The sequence below is a fragment of the Acartia tonsa genome, chromosome 5 (assembly GCF_053477335.1).
Source record: "Acartia tonsa isolate MP-2025a chromosome 5, ASM5347733v1, whole genome shotgun sequence".
Taxonomy (NCBI): domain Eukaryota; kingdom Metazoa; phylum Arthropoda; class Copepoda; order Calanoida; family Acartiidae; genus Acartia; species Acartia tonsa.
The window spans coordinates 1,260,008-1,279,502 of record NC_137264.1 but is presented as its reverse complement, the minus strand read 5'-3'; the positions used below and the strand labels follow the sequence as shown (position 1 = coordinate 1,279,502).

The window sequence follows — 19,495 nt, the reverse complement described above, 5'->3', positions numbered from 1 at the left end:
CAAGTCTTAAATTTGAGAATAAATTAGCATAAAACCAACACAGGATTAATTTAGAGAATCCAATCGGTTCAGTATTCACTGAGATCTTAATCTTTGAACAAAAAAAAATCTTACTACTTTATATTATAGGATATCTGAGTTTTTTTTTAACTTCGCTATGGGGGAAATGTAATTTTCACAGCTAAAATATATGTGCATCTAATCTATACATTATCTCATCTGTTTATCTGTCATGCTTCAAAAGAGTTTTTGCATATTATCTCTCTCTTTTTATGTTAAACAACTGCTCTATAACTCAATTTGCCTTTTTGTTTATGCCAAGTTTTTTAGTGCTTTTTTTGGATATTGTCATCCTTATTAAATTGTAAAATCTTTTTTAAAAGTGAAGCTTTTCTATAATTAGGGTCCGTTCGTACGTCTGTCAATCTGTTTGGAACGGATAACTTTTTTTCGTTAATATAGGCATGTTAGAATTGTCTTATCAAACTTATCATACTTTGCATGGTGATTCCTGTAGTAGTTACGTACGATTTAGAATGTGTAGCAACTCTATAATCATAACCAGAATGTCCACTTTTAACATGGCAATTTTTAACTGTTTTTAACAACAAGTTTTTATATGATATAATCATCAGATTGATCTGATTTTTGGAATACTGATTTCTAGGACAACAAAGTACAATGTTATAACCAAAGCATCTCTATAATCAAGTCCTAAAAATGTAAGTATGTCCTTAAAAATTATCCTGTAATTATTAAGTTTTTCAACAAATTTACTTACATTTCTGTTCAACTTTTATACATTTATGCTCTGATTATTTATGACAATCTATAAGTGTTGATGTTCGTTTTTCCCACCGTCTGAGCTTCACTTTAATGTATGTTGTCATCCTTATTATTTTCAAATTTTAGTAGTTGGATGGAAAATTTTAGTAATACAGTAAATGAAAGTAGATTTAGGGACTACTATAAATTTAGAAACCAAGGCCATTGAAAGGAAAGAACAATATAAATTAAGTATTTCAAACAAAGTTAAAGGACAGACAGAAAAAATAGTGGCTTAGAAATCAAATTTGATTTAAATGTTTCAGAAATACAGAAAGGAAGACATACGCACATTTATAAAAATTGAGCAGCTTTGTTACTAAAACTATTTCATAATAATCATTGTATATATGTTTTCAGTATATCCTATAATATAAAGTACTAAGCTTTTTTTTATGTGTAGCGAAGGATCTCACTCACCACTGAACCGATATGGTTCTTCTTTAGAGGGAAGCTTCTTATAGGATGGTTTTAGGCTATTTCATTTTATAAATAAGCCTGGGTATTGTTTTAAGCTATTTTTCTGCCCTTCTATTTCCATTCGAATACCCTAGATGCTAGGGGCGCATTACCATCAATGAGGTAAATCTTCCCCCCCCCCCCAAAAAAAGCTGTCTATCTAAAATTACAGCGTAGCTTTTCTATAATTAGGATTAGTCCGTACGTCCCTGCGTCCGTAACGTTAGCTTTTTCGTTAACTTAGGCATGTTAGAATTGTTCTATTGATTCCTATATTAGTTCTGTACGATTTGGAAAGCGTATCAACCCTATAATCATTACCAGAATGTCAATACGTTTATGTTGATTTTTAAGTTATATTATAAGTACAATATTATAAGCGAAGCATCTCTATAATCAATTCCTAACAATGTCCGTTTACCCTTAAACAGTATTTTATATTTAAGAACTTTTGCAACAAATTGAGGCAAAATTTTGACAAGACTTATTTATATATATTTTACATATTCACGCTGTTTGTCTGTCACCCCGTTTCAGAGCTTTGCTTTTATAAATTTTGTCATCCTTGTTCAAATATAAATCAACTGGTTGTCAGACTATTACCGATAGACTGAAGGACTTAGTAAATTATTATCTGGATGCTTCTTAGTATGGTAATAAAGTCTTTTAAATAGCAGCCGAGAAATTCACGTTTTCCCTAATAATGTTTCTAACGGACAGATGTACCGACAGACGGACGTATCATTTACAGAATAGCTTCACTATTAAAAACGGAAAGGTAACCTTTAAAGATTAAATATGTGTGTTATTAAATTATATCAATTTTTAGTAGTTTGACTTCATAATGGTATTTAATTTATATTAATACAACTTCACAGTATCTATTTTCTAAGCTGGATTTCTCATTTGGGGCTACGAGGTGCCAAGAGTTATGAACTAATCTTGAATTATGAATACTTGAATTTAATCAGGGCCTAAATAACTTTTGGCACCTCGTAGCCCCAAGTGAGAAAAACCTTTAAACGTAAAAAATACATGTTATTTTAAGATGCAATATTAGGTGTTCTTGGATTTTAAATTACAGATTTATGACAACTTTTTTTATTTTTCTTTGCATTTTAAAGTAGAAACATCTGTATATATCAATGAAATATTGTTACATATCATTTAATCAGATTTTTACACCAATCTATTCTAGGAAAAAGTAGGAAAAGCAATGTATGATGATTTTAATGAAAAAAATCACTTTTTAAAAATATTCCTTTGACCACGTTCAGCAAAACGGCTGTATTTTGCCTAATTTTGTAGTATATAAAAAAATCTGTTGCATGGCAACTTTTGAATGGTAATACTAGCCCCTGGGACATTTAACTCAAAATTGAGGAAATTTAAAAAATGACCAAAAATCCCACTGTGGGGGGGGGGCTTATCTGTATATTGATATCTTAACCTAACGTAACCTAATCTGTATAGAAATACAATTAACTTAATATCTTAAACACCCCTGTCTTTGTCTCTCCGACGTTTGTCCTGGAATTATGGTTAAGATTGTCACCTGTAGAGAAACACTGTCCTTATCAGAAAGAGTATCCCAATAAGAATAGCTTGGAACCATGCTCTTAGTATCCTCAATACCTAAATTAAAGTAAATAAATACGCTAATAATTAATGATGTCCCATATTTTAGGCAGTAACATGACCCATCATCAAGATCACACAAACATATATAGAAACTTACAAAGCCAAAGATTAAATACAGCTGCCAACATATAACTGCCAGGACGTACATGATAAGTCAGCTGATTTGTGTCTATGTGACGTTCTAATGGACTGGGTGTATCATAGCTAATCCATCTTCCTGCTTTCAGAACAAGATTTTTATAATGCGAGGTGAGTGAGTTTTGCTATATTAGTTAATGATATTTAAATATATTGCAAATAGTACCATAAAATAAAAACTGGATGCTTTACTCATAGAAACTTTAATACCTTAATTACATTTATTCTTATATAAAAGTAAGGGGATGTGTGTTCGTCTTTCTGTTTGTACTAAAGTAGCTTACAAACTTCTGAACTGATACGGTTTTCCTTTTCAGTGAAGCTTCTTATAGGTCAAGAGAAGCTATTTTGAGGGAGAATAAATAACACCTTCCTCACAAGAGAAATCGCCTAAAAAAATTGCAACCCCAAAAATTTTATTTCTTTTTAGATTAGTGGAGGGTACCGCACTATCCCAGCCCCGATTCTCCACCACTCCCTTCAAGTGCCTTAAGGCCTCTAGGGGCGTATCCGCTAGTAATTACAATAATAGCACAGTAATATTGATATCTAAATTACTGACCTATTCCAGAATCCGTAGAATTGCTATTAGTTCCATCAGTGATACTTCTCAACAATCCAAACATGAACCTAATTATAAAGAGAGGAGTAGGTTGCAGTTAAATTCCGTAAAGGTGTGAGTTTTAAGGCTTAAAACAGTAGTAGAACGATAATATTCTCGAAATATGTGTATTCCTTATTGAATAGAACCATAGACAAAATATTTTCTTCTAAAAATTGTAAAAAAAACCCTGAAATTTTCACCGAAAGCTTTACTAATGTCAAGCTGACAAAAAATTAATTTTAACATAATACATAGAATTACCATGGACAATCGAATAATATTTTTAAAAATTAATATCTTTGAAAAAATTGGCATCCATTAATTGTAATTTTTGAAACTCTTTCAAATTCTTTTTTATTATTGTCAATTTTGTTACTATTGTCAGTTTGAATTACCTAACCCAATATAACCTAACCTAACCTAACCTAAGCCATTTTAAAAATACGACGAATCGCCACTTAGTGGGCGTTGCCGCGAAAGGAACTATTCCCGAAAAATCTAACCTAGTTGTTGATAGAGCGGCTTCAGCTCCAACTATCTCCTCTTCCAATCGAGCCTAAAAGATTATGAGAGAAGGTTTTAGTCAGGATTCAAGAAAACATTATATTTGCCAAGAGAAATATCATAAGAATTCAGTTTCAAATTTACAAAGAGCCTGGTTTTAAACTTACAAAGAGTCCCTTTTCAAACTCACAAAGAGCCTATTCTTAAAATTACAAAGAGTCTCATTTTAAACTTACAGAGAGGCCATTTTCAAACTTTCCTTACAAACACCCTTATCTTAAACTTTTAAGATATTCTGTGTATATATAAATTATTTTCTTAAAAAAGGCTTTATTTAAATGGTATAGGAATAATTTAGATCATTAAATAACTTACTTTTAAGTTACAATGCAATGAGATTGATTATACGAAAAGCTTACCTTCAGGGCCAACAAAGGTAAATGCTCTGGATATTCTGACAATGCATAATTGGCCAACTTCAGAGCCTCATCCAATTCCCCTGTTGGTCACAAATAAATGAATAATATAGAAGCTTCTATATAAATGTTTTTCTACAAATATCAAAATTCTGAAAATTGAACCTAATCTTAACAAGCAATAAAACATATCCTTTTATTACATAACCTTTTTTTGCAATTAAGTGTTTTAAGAAAGTAAAGTAAGAGTTTCAAATATCAAACATTCAAACTAATAGAATTTTTAGAATTTTATGTATTCTAAAAATCCTACATTATTATTCATCCATAAAGTCCTGCCTTTGGCTGACAATATAAGAGCAGTAAGGTGCAGACTTTGAAGATGTTCAGGGTTTAAATGCAATGCTTTGTTGGCCACGTGATAAGCTTCTGTCAACTTTCTACATAATTTATACCAATTATATAATATATTTTTTATAATTATTCAGTAGCTTTGATTAAAGATTTTCTTCTTAAATTCCTGATTTGCCTTGATATACCTATATATTTCACAATAATTCATCTAATTTCACAAGGAAATTAAAAATTCTTATTGGCTCTAGTGTCTCTAGATCATTTTTAGTGTCTCTATTAGCGTAACGAACAATTATTTGGTATAAACACACACTGACTAACTTTTTTCTCTCAAAAAGGCATAAAAAGAATAGCTTTAAAATTGGTAAATTCCTAGCAGTTGCCAGATGTAGACCCAGGTAGAAGTGAGCCAGATGGTCACCAGGATCCAGGTCTATGCTGAGCTGCAGGTGTTGCAGAGCAGACTCACAATATTTCTGTCTAGATTCCCGAGTTTCAACCTTGAAATGATTAATATTTGACTTTGCTACATTATGTAGTAATAGCGGATACGCACCTAGAGGCCTCTAGGGCATTTGAGGTGGGGTACCCACCCCCCCATTTTTGATTATAGTTTTGTATAGATAATAAAAAAAATTTCTCTCCCAAAATAATTATAAATCTTCCCAGGACCTATGAAAAGCTACATTGTAAAGGAGAATCATATCGGTTCAGCAGTTAGTTAATTTTGAAGATCAGAAACAAAAAAGCTGCCGTTTAGTCGGTTTAATCTCCTTCAATTAGGGCTGAAAGACAGTTAGCAAGCTTATTATTTTTGAGGCTAATTATAATGAGATGCAGCAAAGTATTCTCATTAAATTAGAAATGACGGCAAACTATAGCATATAACTAGCGGCTACGCTCATAGAGGCCTCTTTATTTTTCTAAGGGCGATTTCTCTTGGGACGGTTGTGGTGGTTATAAACCTTCCAAGGACCTATGAGAAGCTACCACGTAAAGGCGCACCATATCGGTTTAGCAGTTCCTTTGGTACAAACAGACAAACAAACAATTAGACATACTGTTACTTTATCATAAGTATGAAAATGTACAAACTAACCTCTGTAGCCTTCAGATAGTGTCCAATGCCAATATAAAGATGGCATCTAGGTTTCAAGTCTTGGGGATAATCCTCCTCCCTGTCCAATGCTTTCTCTGCCCATTCTATACCTGGACATAGAAAAATAACTTAACTGGTGGATTTTTGTTGTTGACAATTTTAAAGGTGTAGGTATATATTTTTAGACAAATGATTTAATTTACCTAATGATTAAATGGATATAGTTAATTAATAGCATAACAAAATGTTTCCTAATAAATCAGTAATAACAAATAATGTAAAAATAAACTTAAGATTTTTTACCTTCAGCTAAAAGGTTCAGCTTTTCATAGCATAATCTAGCAGCTAACAGGCAGGGTGAAGCATCTTTCTCATTCATCTCAGCTACTTCCTAAATATAAAACTATATTTAGTGTTTAATACTATAATATAGCAGCTAACAGGCAGGGTGAAGCATCTTTCTCATTCATCTCAGCTACTTCCTAAATATAAAACTATATTTAGTGTTTAATACTATAATATAGCAGCTAACAGGCAGGGTGAAGCATCTTTCTCATTCATCTCAGCTACTTCCTAAATATAAAACTATATTTAGTGTTTAATACTATAATCTAGCAGCTAACAGGCAGGGTGAAGCATCTTTCTCATTCATCTCAGCTACTTTCTAAATATAAAACTATATATAGTGTTTAATACTATAATATAGCAGCTAACAGGCAGGGTGAAGCATCTTTCTCATTCATCTCAGCTACTTCCTAAATATAAAACTATATTTAGTGTTTAATACTATAATATAGCAGCTAACAGGCAGGGTGAAGCATCTTTCTCATTCATCTCAGCTACTTCCTAAATATAAAACTATATTTAGTGTTTAATACTATAATCTAGCAGCTAACAGGCAGGGTGAAGCATCTTTCTCATTCATCTCAGCTACTTTCTAAATATAAAACTATATATAGTGTTTAATACTATAATATAGCAGCTAACAGGCAAGGTGAAGCATCTTTCTCATTCATCTCAGCTACTTCCTAAATATAAAACTATATATAGTGTTTAATACTATAATATAGCAGCTAACAGGCAGGGTGAAGCATCTTTCTCATTCATCTCAGCTACTTTCTAAAGGTGAAATTAGAGATAGATTTTGAAAAACCGTTCATAATGCCAGGAAAAAAAAAAACATACTGATTAAAGTTGTCTACAAAACTGAATGTTATTAGTTCACTTATAACTTAGCTATGCAGATGTAAAATGTTAAATTAGACTTGAAGAAGGATTTGATCCTTGAATTTAAAAAGAGAGGGGTAGGTTTCTGGTAAAATCCGTTAAGGTTATGTGTTATAAGTAAAAAACAGTAGTAGAACGATAAAAATTTATGTTAACTTTAAAAAAAAAATTTTGTCTTTAGTTCTTTTCAATAAGAAATACACATATTTAGTGAATATTATCGTTCTACTAATATTTTCAAGCCTTAAAACACACACCTTTACGGATTCTACCAGAAACCTACCCCTCTCTTGATGGAATCATTTGAACTTTTATTTTTTAAATTTGTTACCTTTAGAACCACAACGCTTCTCAGATGGCGTCCATCACATGCTAACGCCATGGCAAACTGGCTCCAAATGTGCTCCTCTTTAGGGGCATATCTGAAACAAGAAATGTTACAATTTAAATCAGGGTTGTATATTCTACATGGGATCCCCGGCTCAGGGGGTAGGGGGGGAAATAAAAAATAAGTGGTTGGAGGGAAAAAAAAATGTAAAAATTAAGAAAACTGAACACATTTTTTCCATTTCACCCCCTCCTTGGTGAAAAAAACTAAAAAAATGTGTGGTAGGAGGGAAAAAATAAATAAAATATAGAGTTCTTTAAATATTTTTCCCTTTTCCCCCTACTTGGTGAGAAAAAACTAGGGGGGGAAAAAAATATAAAAAATTTGTCACGACTCACCGGGGAAAAAAAAATAAATCTTGTGCAGAATATACACCCCTGATTTAAATTGAATTCTGAAGTCATCTAATACTAAACATGAACAAACAATCATGAACATAAGAACAGCAAATACAGGGTAATTAAGCAGTTCAAATGAAAAAAAAATATTAATTGAATATTGATTTGTGTATTATTGATACTTATACTAGTACTTATTGTAATTTTATATTTTCTAATTTTTAAATTGGAAATCACTTTTTTTGTTATTTAAAAACCTTAGGGCAAACTTAATAGGTATTCTTTTTATCATTATGAGAAACTTGATCTTAAAGTCGCACAACAATACCAGAGTTTCGGATCCGCATTGATTGTATGCGGATCCGGATCCTCAAAATTTGGTCAGTGCGGATCCGGATCTTTGACAATAAAAAAAAATCACCAAATTTTTCAAAAAAATGTTATTCTTTAATTCGAAGTCAAAAATACTTTTAATTTTCAAGTCTGAACCTAAACCTTAAAGATTGGCTCTCATCAAGAGAATGTCTGAGATTTTATATAAAGGGGGGGGGGGCGAAAGTGACACTTTTTGAAACCAAAACTAAGAGTCAACAAAGGAACTCAACTAAAAAAAGGGTTACAGGTCTGAGATTTTGCATGGCAGTTGCTTTATAGGGGTACAATATGGAACTGTGAAGAAACGGCGGCGCAACCGCCGAAAACCGCAGTTTCCCGCCGTAATTTTTGTTGCCTTTTCTCGGCGGTTTTCGGCGGTTGCGCCGCCGTTTCTTCACAGTTCCATATTGTACCCCTATAAAGCAACTGCCATGCAAAATGTCAGACCCGTAACTCTTTTTTTAGTTGAGTTCCTTTGACTTTTAGTTTTGGTTTCAAAAAGTGTCACTTTCGCCCCCCCCCCCCCCCTTTAGGTAGATTTTTCCATTTTTCCCGCATTTTTTGAGTCCAAAAATATGCGGATCCTTGCGGATCCGGATCCGAAACTCTGAACAATACCTAATAATAATAATTATTTACCTTAATGACCGTTCAAACATTTCACACAATGTTTTATAGTATCCATATCTGGCCAGAGCTAGATTCATAAGATGGAACACACTAATAGCTCCTGAATCAGACAAATATTAAGGATAGGTTAGGTTAATTTATATCATTATCTTATAAAATGGTCAGTAATAGGCTGCCAAATACTTTTTATTTTACTAAGATAGCTCAAATATTAAGGGAGTAATAAGCGTTAAAAAAAAACAGTTTACGTTGGACACCCTGTAGTATCTTAATTTGGTAACTGTTTATTATTGTTTTAAGTAAGAGATCATGAATGACAAGTATTGTAATATTCTATTGAATAATATTTATAAATTAGGCTTTCTTATAAAATAATGTAGTGGGCATTTTTTGAGATAGGCGTTTTCTGAGATGGGCGTTTTTTGAGATAGGCGTTTTCTGAGATAGGAGTTTTCTGAAATAGGCGTTTTTTGAGATGACCCCCCAGAATGTTAGGAACCTGTAGATAAAAGATTGTGTTGTTAGAGACCCTTTTAATCCTATTATATAAAGTATTAAAATTTTTTGTTTGTAGCGAAGGATCTCGCTTACCGCTGAACCGATATGGTCCTCCCTTACAGTGAAGCTTCTTACAGTTCATGGGATGGTTTTAAGCTACTTTATATGTATAAAAAAAAGTCTTTGTATGGTTTTAGGCTATTTTTCTACCAATCCATGTTCCCTCTAAAATAGAGACCCTAGAAGCTAGGGGCGTAGCTTCTAGTTGGGCATAAAGAAAAACAACTATCCCCCCTCCTCCATAAGTTTTAAAAATAAGACTGAAGGGGTGTGGGAGGTTCTGAGCTAGCTATTTGGTAAAACGCATTAATAAAGTAAAAGATACATAAATTATAGAGTTGAACATTTTAATGCAAAGAAAAATTACTTCATAGTTAAAGAGATAGGTACATAATACTGAATAGTCTGAACAGAAACTTAATAAATGTAATAAAAAAAAAGTAGATTATACCTTGTAATGTATTAGCTCTGTGTGTGTCATATTCAGGGTTCTGATTCAATGGAACATGCTTACTTGCCATCACCTAAATTATAAACAAAAAATATTGAAACAAGATTAGTGTTCATTAGAACAATCGCTTTTTGTTGTAAAAAAATATTTCTTCGTGTTTAAAAGTACAAACTCCATAAAACGTCCAGATATCAAATTTTAACAAACATTACCACAAAAAAACTTTTAAAATCAGTTGAACAATGGTAGAGATAAGACAAAATATGTAAAAATGGGAAAAAAGATTACCAGCTTTAAAAAAAAACAAGTTAAGTTTATACATAAGTCTTAAAAAACATGAAATTGAATAAAAATAATTTCTAGTTGAAAAGGTAAACACTAAGGCCTTTTTTCAAAAGACATACGATAATCCACTACATTGAAAAGTGTCATTAATCTTCAACTATTGGATTAAAGTAACCTGTATTTAATACTTGAATTAATACGTAACATAACAATTATACCTACTAAGTTTTATAAAAATCAGATAATTCTAATATTTGAATAAGAGCATTACCTCACAAAGCATCAATAGAAGCACAATTTCCTCCTGTTTGTTAGTGGGCACAAACTGGTTTGTATTCGAATATTTTCGCGGCTTCCACGGCGATTCCCCCACGTTGACCCCCAGGTTTTGGCGGGAGTTGACCCGTCGCGGCGACTCGGTGTCGGGCGCGCTGTATCTAAATTGGGGAAAGTTTTATAAGATTTATTTTGTGAGAATTTACCCAGTAAGGAAGGGGATATTGGGCATTAAATTCCACAGGTACCCAAAGTTTCAAAACTTCATTATTCTATTCTAATTCGTTGGCTAAAAATCTTTGGTTACTTTTATTGAATTATGATTGGTTGGTTCCAGACTAGGAGTGTCCAGACTTTTCAACCAATAACTTCACTCTAAAGAAAGGTAAATTTTGTTTTATCAATATTGGGGATTGTCCAAATGAATAAAAAATTTTAGAATTTAAAAATTTTATTAAAAAATTAATTTGCCAATTTAAGACCAACTATCAAAATCTGAATACCAGTTTGTGATAAAAAAATGCCATCTATGGTTCAAATTAAAGCAAAAAAAACAATTAAAACTATATTTGATACCTGGAATCAGTAATGGAGTGCATCAAAGTTTCTGCCAGCTGTTTTGCCAGGCTCAACCGGACGTTCGAGGTTGACCGCGTTTCTTCTGCGCTAAGCATAGCCCGAAATCTGATAAAATATTTTATTTAAATCCACTATATATTTAATTTATTTAAAAATGAATTAAGTTAATGATAAAATACGAACAATAGCATGTAATGTCTCATGTATAGTAATTAAACATAACTATAAGAAAATTAATAGTAAGATCCTTACTCATTCCCCTATTATTGCTAAAACTATTTAAAACTATAGACTCTGTCCCTAAAACTGAAAGCGATCCCAATGATGATTCTTTAAACCATGAACTCCTTATTACCTTGAAATAGCCTTGTTAACATGTCCAGCTTTAATGTACAACTGAGGAGCTTTCAACAGAGCCAGCTCAAGAATTGGACCCAGTTTATGCTCAACATTTGGTGGCACTGAAAAGGGAAAAAAGTACAATAATTTTGTGTATGTGATAGTCCAATCGGAAGCTGACTAGAATTTTTGTTAAAAGACCTAACAACAAACTACCTAGGGACTTTCACTCTGGTTGCGATTTTGGACGGGATCCAAACCAATGACCTTATCAAGATTGGCGGTAAATTATTATTATTTGGCACATAAAATTAATGAGAGAAATAGTTTTAACTTGACATAAAGAGTTAATAATTATATGGTAAGACAAATTCTTTCTCTGTTTGGTATACCTGGAGAGTTGCTGGTGCCTACAGACTGCATTGACAAGGTGCTCTGCGCATAGTATTACCTGGAGAGTTGCTGGTGCCAACAGACTGCATCAACAAGGTGCTCTGCGCATAGTATTACCTGGAGAATTGCTGGTGCCAACAGACTGCATCAACAAGGTGCTCTGCGCATAGTATTACCTGGAGAATTGCAGTTGCCAACAGACTGCATGGACATGGTGCTCTGCGCATAGTATTACCTGGAGAATTGCTGGCGCCAACAGACTGCATGGACAAGGTGCTCTGCGCATAGTATTACCTGGAGAATTGCTGGTGCCAACAGACTGCATGGACATGGTGCTCTGCGCATAGTATTACCTGGAGAATTGCTGGCGCCAACAGACTGCATGGACAAGGTGCTCTGCGCATAGTATTACCTGGAGAGTTGCTGGTGCCAACAGACTGCATGGACAAGGTGCTCTGCGCATAGTATTACCTGGAGAATTGCTGGCGCCAACAGACTGCATGGACAAGGTGCTCTGCGCATAGTATTACCTGGAGAATTGCTGGTGCCAACAGACTGCATGAACAAGGTGCTCTGCGCATAGTATTACCTGGAGAATTGCTGGCGCCAACAGACTGCATGGACAAGGTGCTCTGCGCATAGTATTACCTGGAGAATTGCTGGTGCCTACAGACTGCATGGACAAGGTGCCCTGCGCATAGTATTACCTGGAGAATTTCCGGTGCCAACAGACTGCATGGACAAGGTGCTCTGCGCATAGTATTACCTGGAGAATTGCTGGTGCCAACAGACTGCATGGACAAGGTGCTCTGCGCGTGACCCCTCCGAGATACACGATCTATTTCCTAATAGGATACTTTCATCAATAAGAATTCAGAAAAAAACAAGTAGTTTAGTTTGTCAATACATTACATATTTTGTTATTCGTGGAAAATTGTCTAAAATACGATGCTCTACATTATTTTTCAGTATGGCTGAGATACGATTCAAATCAAGAAAGTATTAATCGGTTTCGAAGTCAGTAGTAGTTTACTGTTATCATAATCATAAACAATACATTTAATGGGGGTGATTTCGTAGAAATAGCCGCTTTAATGAAAATTATGTATACATAATTGCTGAATGCTGAAGGTAAGGAAATTAAATCGGACATACGTACACAAACAACTACAGAGTAGCTTCGCTACTAAAAATGCTTGTACTACCTGAAGATACAGTAATGTTAGATCTCCTGCAACCTCAAAATTTCTGAAAATAAAATAATACTTCAGAGCTTGATCTTTAAATCGTTTTTATGCCGCGCTGAATCGGGGCGATTCAGAGGTAAACCGTAGGCGCGCTGGTGGTAAGCCACAGCGCACCTGATTTTTAAAAGATTTTCGGTGCGGTGTTGTTAAATCGCTTGCGCACTCACTTAAATATCGATCCGCGCCAGTACAACTTTATTACTTAAGCAGTGTCAGTAAGGTATTTTATATAAAATACCGTGTCAGTATAGTATTTTATATAAAACATTAATATATAATTTATTTTAAAAATAACTATAAAAATGTTTTCACGATAGTTTTGCAATAAAATATTAAAGAAATTTTAAAAAAATATTTATTTATTAAATAAATCACCCCGATTTAAACCGCCAATGCCACTCGGTGAGTGGCATTGGCGCGCCGGGCCCGCGCCGCTGCCCGATTCAAATCACCCATGCAAATTCGATTTAAAGATTGATATTAATAATTTGATGGTGCGCCAAATGAATCGCCCCGGTTTAAATCACCTATAAACGATTTAAAGATCGAGCTCAGGTAATTTAAATGTAAATTAAATGTAAAGGTACAAAGGATTCTCTAAGTCTTCTTATCATTAAAAACAAAGAAAAAGGTTTCAAAGTTACATATTACAGACATGGTGAGGTTAAAAATGCTTTATGGAACACGCTTTTCAAGGTTAAAAAAAATATTTGTCCTGATTTGAAAAATTCTTCCTGTGGAGTTTTGAACGATATTATGATTAAATGGTGTTCTTAGAGAACAATAAAAAATACTAGGTACTTACTTTATGATTTTGGCATCATTTTCAACAAGTTTACTTCTGGAAGTTATATTTGAATTAGCAGCTATCTTCTCTATACATAAGCCCTTAGAGAAACGCAGTTACCAATTTTAAATAAAATGCACTAGCATAATAGTCGAAAGTTTTGCTATATATTATGACATGTAAGTATTATATATTATATCAGACAGTATTTTTTAAAATTTTTTAGCTTCATCGAAAATTTTGATGTAAAAAACCTTCATAGAAATATTACAAGACTGTACTTTTTTATTCGCATTTAATATTTTTAAAAAGAAGCTAAAAGTCAAAGAATTTAAGTGGGGGGGGGGGGGAAGTTCTGACACATTTGCGTAAACCTGGTGTATAGGCTTTATCTTTGGACTGAGAGGATAGGTTATTAGTGATAAAATCATTCTTATATGATGAATTTCACGAAGTTTTAAGATTTTTTGTATAGGCCTCCAGGTTCCGGAGCTCCAGACCTCCAGGTGGTCTCTGTACAGGTAAAAATTAAAAATAAGATTTTTTTTGAAGAGTTAGAGGTTAACTTATAAAACAAAATATGCTTCTTTTTGATTGTTATTCACATATTTGAAGAAAAACATTTTATTTTTCATTTTTACCTGTGGAGAGACCACCTGGAGGCCTGGAGCTCCGGAACCTGGAGGACTATCCAAAAAATCTTAAATCTGGGGAAAATTCATCATATAAGAATGATTTTATCCCTAATAACCTATCCTCTCAGTCCAGAGATAAAGCCTATACACCAGGTTTACACAAATGTGTCAGAACTTCCCTCCCCCCCCCCCTTATTTATATCTAGACCTACATTGTACAACATCCCTTTTCTTGTAGTTCAAAATTAATTTTTTTTGTCCCTTTGTATTTTATCTTTTATTATGATATGGTAACCATGCCTTGATAGCGAATGCTTCTGCAATAATTTTTAAGCTTCTAGGTGGCAACTGTTTTTCTTCTAAGGTCTCTAACTTTGACTTCTCATAAAATCTAAAATTGAAAATTTGAAAAAATATACCTATTGAAGAATATTGATAATCATTCTGTTATCTTTGTAAATTAAATACCTATCATAAATATGAAAATAAATAATAGGTAGAAGTTCAAAATATCTATAATACAAAGTAGAACGATGTCTGTCCGTCTGTCTGTCCGTCTGTCCGTCTGTCCGTCTGAAGCTTAAGATCTCGGTAACCACTGAACCGAATGGATTCTACTCTTCAGGGTATATACCTATTGGTCCTGCGGTGGTTTTAAGCTATTTTCTTGGGGGGTGGGACACCCCCAACCCCCCCAAAAACAAAAAAATCCCCCCCATTTTTTTTTTTTTTTTTTTTTTTTTTTTTTTTTTTTGGTGAAGAATTCTTTTGTAGAAATATTCTTTTGAAGAAGAATTCTTTTGTAGAAGATTTCTTTTGTAGAAAATTTCTTTTGTAGAAGATTTCTTTAATTCTTATTTTTTTTTTGAATTTTTTGTTGTTGTCATCTCTTGTGGCAAAGCCCCTAGAGGCTAGGGGCGAAGCCGCTAGTGTTTAATAAAGGAAAAATATAGATCAAGATGGGTATTTAGAGTTTCTAAACCTATTTCTGAAATCATTAAAGCAATTAACTAGCTGTCAAATCAAAGAAACTGGACATTGATCAAGTAAATAAACATGTAGACATTGCTGGCAATATACATTATACATTATAGAATATACATAAACTAGCGGCTTCGCCCCTAGCCTCTAGGGGCTTTGCCCCAAGAGTTTTGATGAAACAAAATTTTCGTATTTAAGATTTAAAGAAAATTTTAAAAAAAAAATGGGGGGGGGGGTGATTTTTTTTTTGGGGGGGGGGGGGGTGGTAGACCCAACTGTTTTAATTTTAGTTTTAATAAGAAAAAAAAAAAATTTTGTGGGGGGGGGGTATTTTTCATTTTTTATTATTTCAAGAAAATAGTTATAAACCTTCCCGGGACCTATGAGAAGCTACCCTGTAAAGGAGAACCCGATCGGTTCAGCGGTCAGCGAGATCCTTCGCTACAAACAAACAGACAAACAAACACACAAACAAACAGACAGACATCGTTCTACTTTGTATTATAGATATTGTCGTATATGGTTAATAAAATAGATAAATAGTTACCTTAAAGATTCAGTATAATTGCCCATAGCAAAATTAAGCTTGGCCAACAAAATCCACGAATCCAAATGCACACCGATTTTCGCGGCATCCTCGCCCAAAACTTTTTCGAGACAGGACTGAAATTAAATATTAAATGTGTTCCAATCTGCAGTAGTGTGTGTGTGGATCCAAACTACCCAATTATCACCACCCTTCTTACACAACCAAGGGGAAGTTGCGTAAATGAATTGCGACTGAGAAATTCGAGTTGCCACATGGGGACTTGAACTCGATCTCTCACCACCGTAACTCAGTGCGTTACCACTGAGCTACGACGCCCATTTTATTAAAATGTTATGTATGTATGTAGACTTGATTCTCTGAAGTTAGGATTAAGATGCACGAGGAGATTGGAGGTGAGAATCCTTTGACCCATCCTAGATTGGTAAGCTTCGCGCACAGCTGAGTGTATTCTATGTTACATTAAAAGCTGACCCGCAAATATCGTGGAAGCTACTCAATTATTACATCACTCTGGCCTTTTAAGCAACCCTAATTAATGACACTCTCATATGAATGAGGAGCATGGACGAGGGAAAGCACGATTACAGTTGCTTGTTAGGTAGGATCCTAACTTCCTACAAATCCCCCTCCTTACAACCTAAGGGCATCACAGGGAAGGTTGCGTGATAATATTCTGACAAATTGCAACAGCATTTGTCATCCAAGTGCAATGTTATGGACAGCAGCCTCGCCCGTTCGAGGTTAAAAATTGAAATAGCTTTAGTTAGAAATAATAAAATTATAATAAGCAGATTTTCTTACCTTAGCTTCTCTAAGTTTGGTTTTACTAGAAGATGACTCAATGTGCATTGGGTTGTCAATAACTGGCGGATTTTCCTACAAATAAAACAGTTTAAAATTAAAACACAAAAAGCTTAGTAATGATTAGGGCGTACAAAGCGATTCACAAAGGGGGGGATAAAAGAGGTAGTGCTTTTTAAAATAACGTTTTCATATTAGGTTTGCTTTACAACTTTGGGGACTTTTATTGAATCTTAATTGGTTGGTTTATGAAGTTGAGTGTCCAAACGTTTTAATCAATAATTATAATCTGCAGAAAAGGTAATTGTGTGCATCATTATTGGGAGTATACATATTTTATCGGCCATTGTCTTATCCCTTTATATCCCTGAGTATAAACTTACCTCTAGGTATTCCTCGAGCTTTCCTTCCCCAATTAAAAACCAACCAAGTGCTTCGTTTGGCTTGTCTAAAAAAACATAATAAGTTTGTTATGTTTGCGTATATGAATATACAAATTGTACCTACTACTGCTTTAACTTATGTGGGAAAATGTCTTGAGCCATAAACAGGTACTAATAAACACCATAAAGTTTATGTAAGCTGAGATATTTTTATCTTTGTATTATAACATTATAGATATGATTGTTGAACATAAAAGTTATTGTTTACTTTCATTTTATTTGACAACTGACTTGCTTTTTTGAAGTAACATACCTACTAAATTACACTTATTCCAATTAAATGGAATCATGAAAAAGGTTGCAAGCTTATTCTTAGCAATGTTTGAAAATTAATAAAATATTTCTAAGCAAAAACGTGGTTATATTTGTAAATAATAACTGACCTCTTTCAAGCCTGTCTTTTAGCTGGTTAGCCAGCTCAACAACCTTCTTCCAGTTCCCTTCCTCCCTGGCCCTCTCTATATCTTGTTCCAGGGTCCCCTAGCATAGATAGATATATTATAGTTCCCTTCCTCCCTGGCCCTCTCTATATCTTGTTCCAGGGTCCCCTAGCATAGATAGATATATTATAGTTCCCTTCCTCCCTGGCATAGATAGATATTTTATAGTTCCCTTCCTCCCTGGCCCTCTCTATATCTTGTTCCAGTGTACCCTAGCATAGATAGATATATTATAGTTCCCTTCCTCCCTGGCCCTCTCTATATCTTGTTCCAGGGTACCCTAGCATAGATAGATATTATAGTTCCCTTCCTCCCTGGCCCTCTCTATATCTTGTTCCAGGGTCCCCTGGTATAGATAGATATATTATAGTTCCCTTCCTCCCTGGCCCTCTCTATATCTTGTTCCAGGGTCCCCTAGCATAGATAGATATATTATAGTTCCCTTCCTCCCTGGCCCTCTCTATATCTTGTTCCAGGGTCCCCTGGTATAGATAGATATATTATAGTTCCCTTCCTCCCTGGCCCTCTCTATATCTTGTTCCAGGGTACCCTAGCATAGATAGATATTATAGTTCCCTTCCTCCCTGGCCCTCTCTATATCTTGTTCCAGGGTCCCCTGGTATAGATAGATATATTATAGTTCCCTTCCTCCCTGGCCCTCTCTATATCTTGTTCCAGGGTACCCTAGCATAGATAGATATATTATAGTTCCCTTCCTCCCTGGCCCTCTCTATATCTTGTTCCAGGGTACCCTAGCATAGATAGATATATTATAGTTCCCTTCCTCCCTGGCCCTCTCTATATCTTGTTCCAGGGTCCCCTGGCATAGATAGATATATTATAGTTCCCTTCCTCCCTGGCCCTCTCTATATCTTGTTCCAGGGTACCCTAGCATAGATAGATATTATAGTTCCCTTCCTCCCTGGCCCTCTCTATATCTTGTTCCAGGGTCCCCTGGTATAGATATTAAATAGATAGATAGACTGAATTGTTTATTCAGATGGTAAACTGATGGATAGAAATACTTCAGTAGATATAAAGTTTAACAACCTTCTTCTATTCAGATAGTAAACTGATGGATAGAAATACTTCAGTAGATATAAAGTTTAACAACATTCTTCTATGGCTTTATCTATATCATGTTCAGTTCAAGAGTATCATAGTATGTAAGCTAAAATCGCTATTGCTAAGTAGAAAAATGTATCAAAGAAAAGATTTTCATTAAGGACGTGCTGAACTAGCTGCTCACTTCAGCCCCTAGCTCTTAAAGGCATTACCCTAAGTTTAGTACACACACGTTAAAATGAAAAATAATCTTATTTTCTGGTTTGAAATCAATAAACAACCTCAAATGTGAACCAGACCTATACTAAGCTTTGCTGAAAACTGTAGAGTTAGACTCAACAGTTCAGCTATTTGCAAGATCTTACAAGAAACACACTTACATCCATCTACTTTAGTATATTCTACCGGCTAAACCCCTAGAGATCTCTAGGGGAACTTGTATCCTACCACAAAATAGTTTTAAATAAGAATCCGTTCAGCGATTAGCGAGATCTTTCGCTACATACACAGACATACTAGTGATACTTTTATAATAGGATGGTTATCCAAAAACCTACTTACCGGCCGTTTTCCCCTATAAGACATGATGGACTCTATTTTCTAGCTGGCGGGTTAAACTTTATACAATAACAAACTCTCTAGTCACTTTTTAGGCTAGTTCAATATT

The 19,495-nt window shown here is 34.2% G+C and overlaps 1 protein-coding gene across 1 annotated transcript in view; it reads right to left on the bottom strand.

The window, feature by feature from the left end:
* Ttc7 (tetratricopeptide repeat domain 7) overlaps positions 1–19,492 on the bottom strand; it is a 28,280-nt gene extending 8,788 nt beyond the window's left edge. Inside the window, exons 1-23 of the mRNA XM_080159766.1 lie at positions 19,390–19,492; positions 17,707–17,803; positions 17,264–17,328; positions 16,881–16,955; positions 16,077–16,192; positions 14,849–14,939; positions 13,932–14,014; positions 13,085–13,127; positions 12,646–12,724; positions 11,503–11,608; positions 11,145–11,252; positions 10,564–10,729; positions 10,008–10,080; positions 9,008–9,098; positions 7,599–7,689; positions 6,344–6,431; positions 6,041–6,150; positions 5,317–5,441; positions 4,927–5,030; positions 4,591–4,670; positions 4,171–4,223; positions 3,626–3,693; positions 2,840–2,919 (exon numbers count right to left, since the gene is read on the bottom strand). Coding sequence (XP_080015892.1) covers positions 2,840–2,919; positions 3,626–3,693; positions 4,171–4,223; positions 4,591–4,670; positions 4,927–5,030; positions 5,317–5,441; positions 6,041–6,150; positions 6,344–6,431; positions 7,599–7,689; positions 9,008–9,098; positions 10,008–10,080; positions 10,564–10,729; positions 11,145–11,252; positions 11,503–11,608; positions 12,646–12,724; positions 13,085–13,127; positions 13,932–14,014; positions 14,849–14,939; positions 16,077–16,192; positions 16,881–16,955; positions 17,264–17,328; positions 17,707–17,803; positions 19,390–19,413 — 2,016 coding nt within the window. The 5' untranslated portion in view covers positions 19,414–19,492. The remainder of the gene's footprint in view (positions 1–2,839; positions 2,920–3,625; positions 3,694–4,170; positions 4,224–4,590; positions 4,671–4,926; positions 5,031–5,316; positions 5,442–6,040; positions 6,151–6,343; positions 6,432–7,598; positions 7,690–9,007; positions 9,099–10,007; positions 10,081–10,563; positions 10,730–11,144; positions 11,253–11,502; positions 11,609–12,645; positions 12,725–13,084; positions 13,128–13,931; positions 14,015–14,848; positions 14,940–16,076; positions 16,193–16,880; positions 16,956–17,263; positions 17,329–17,706; positions 17,804–19,389) is intronic.
* Positions 19,493–19,495: the final 3 nt, after the last annotated feature.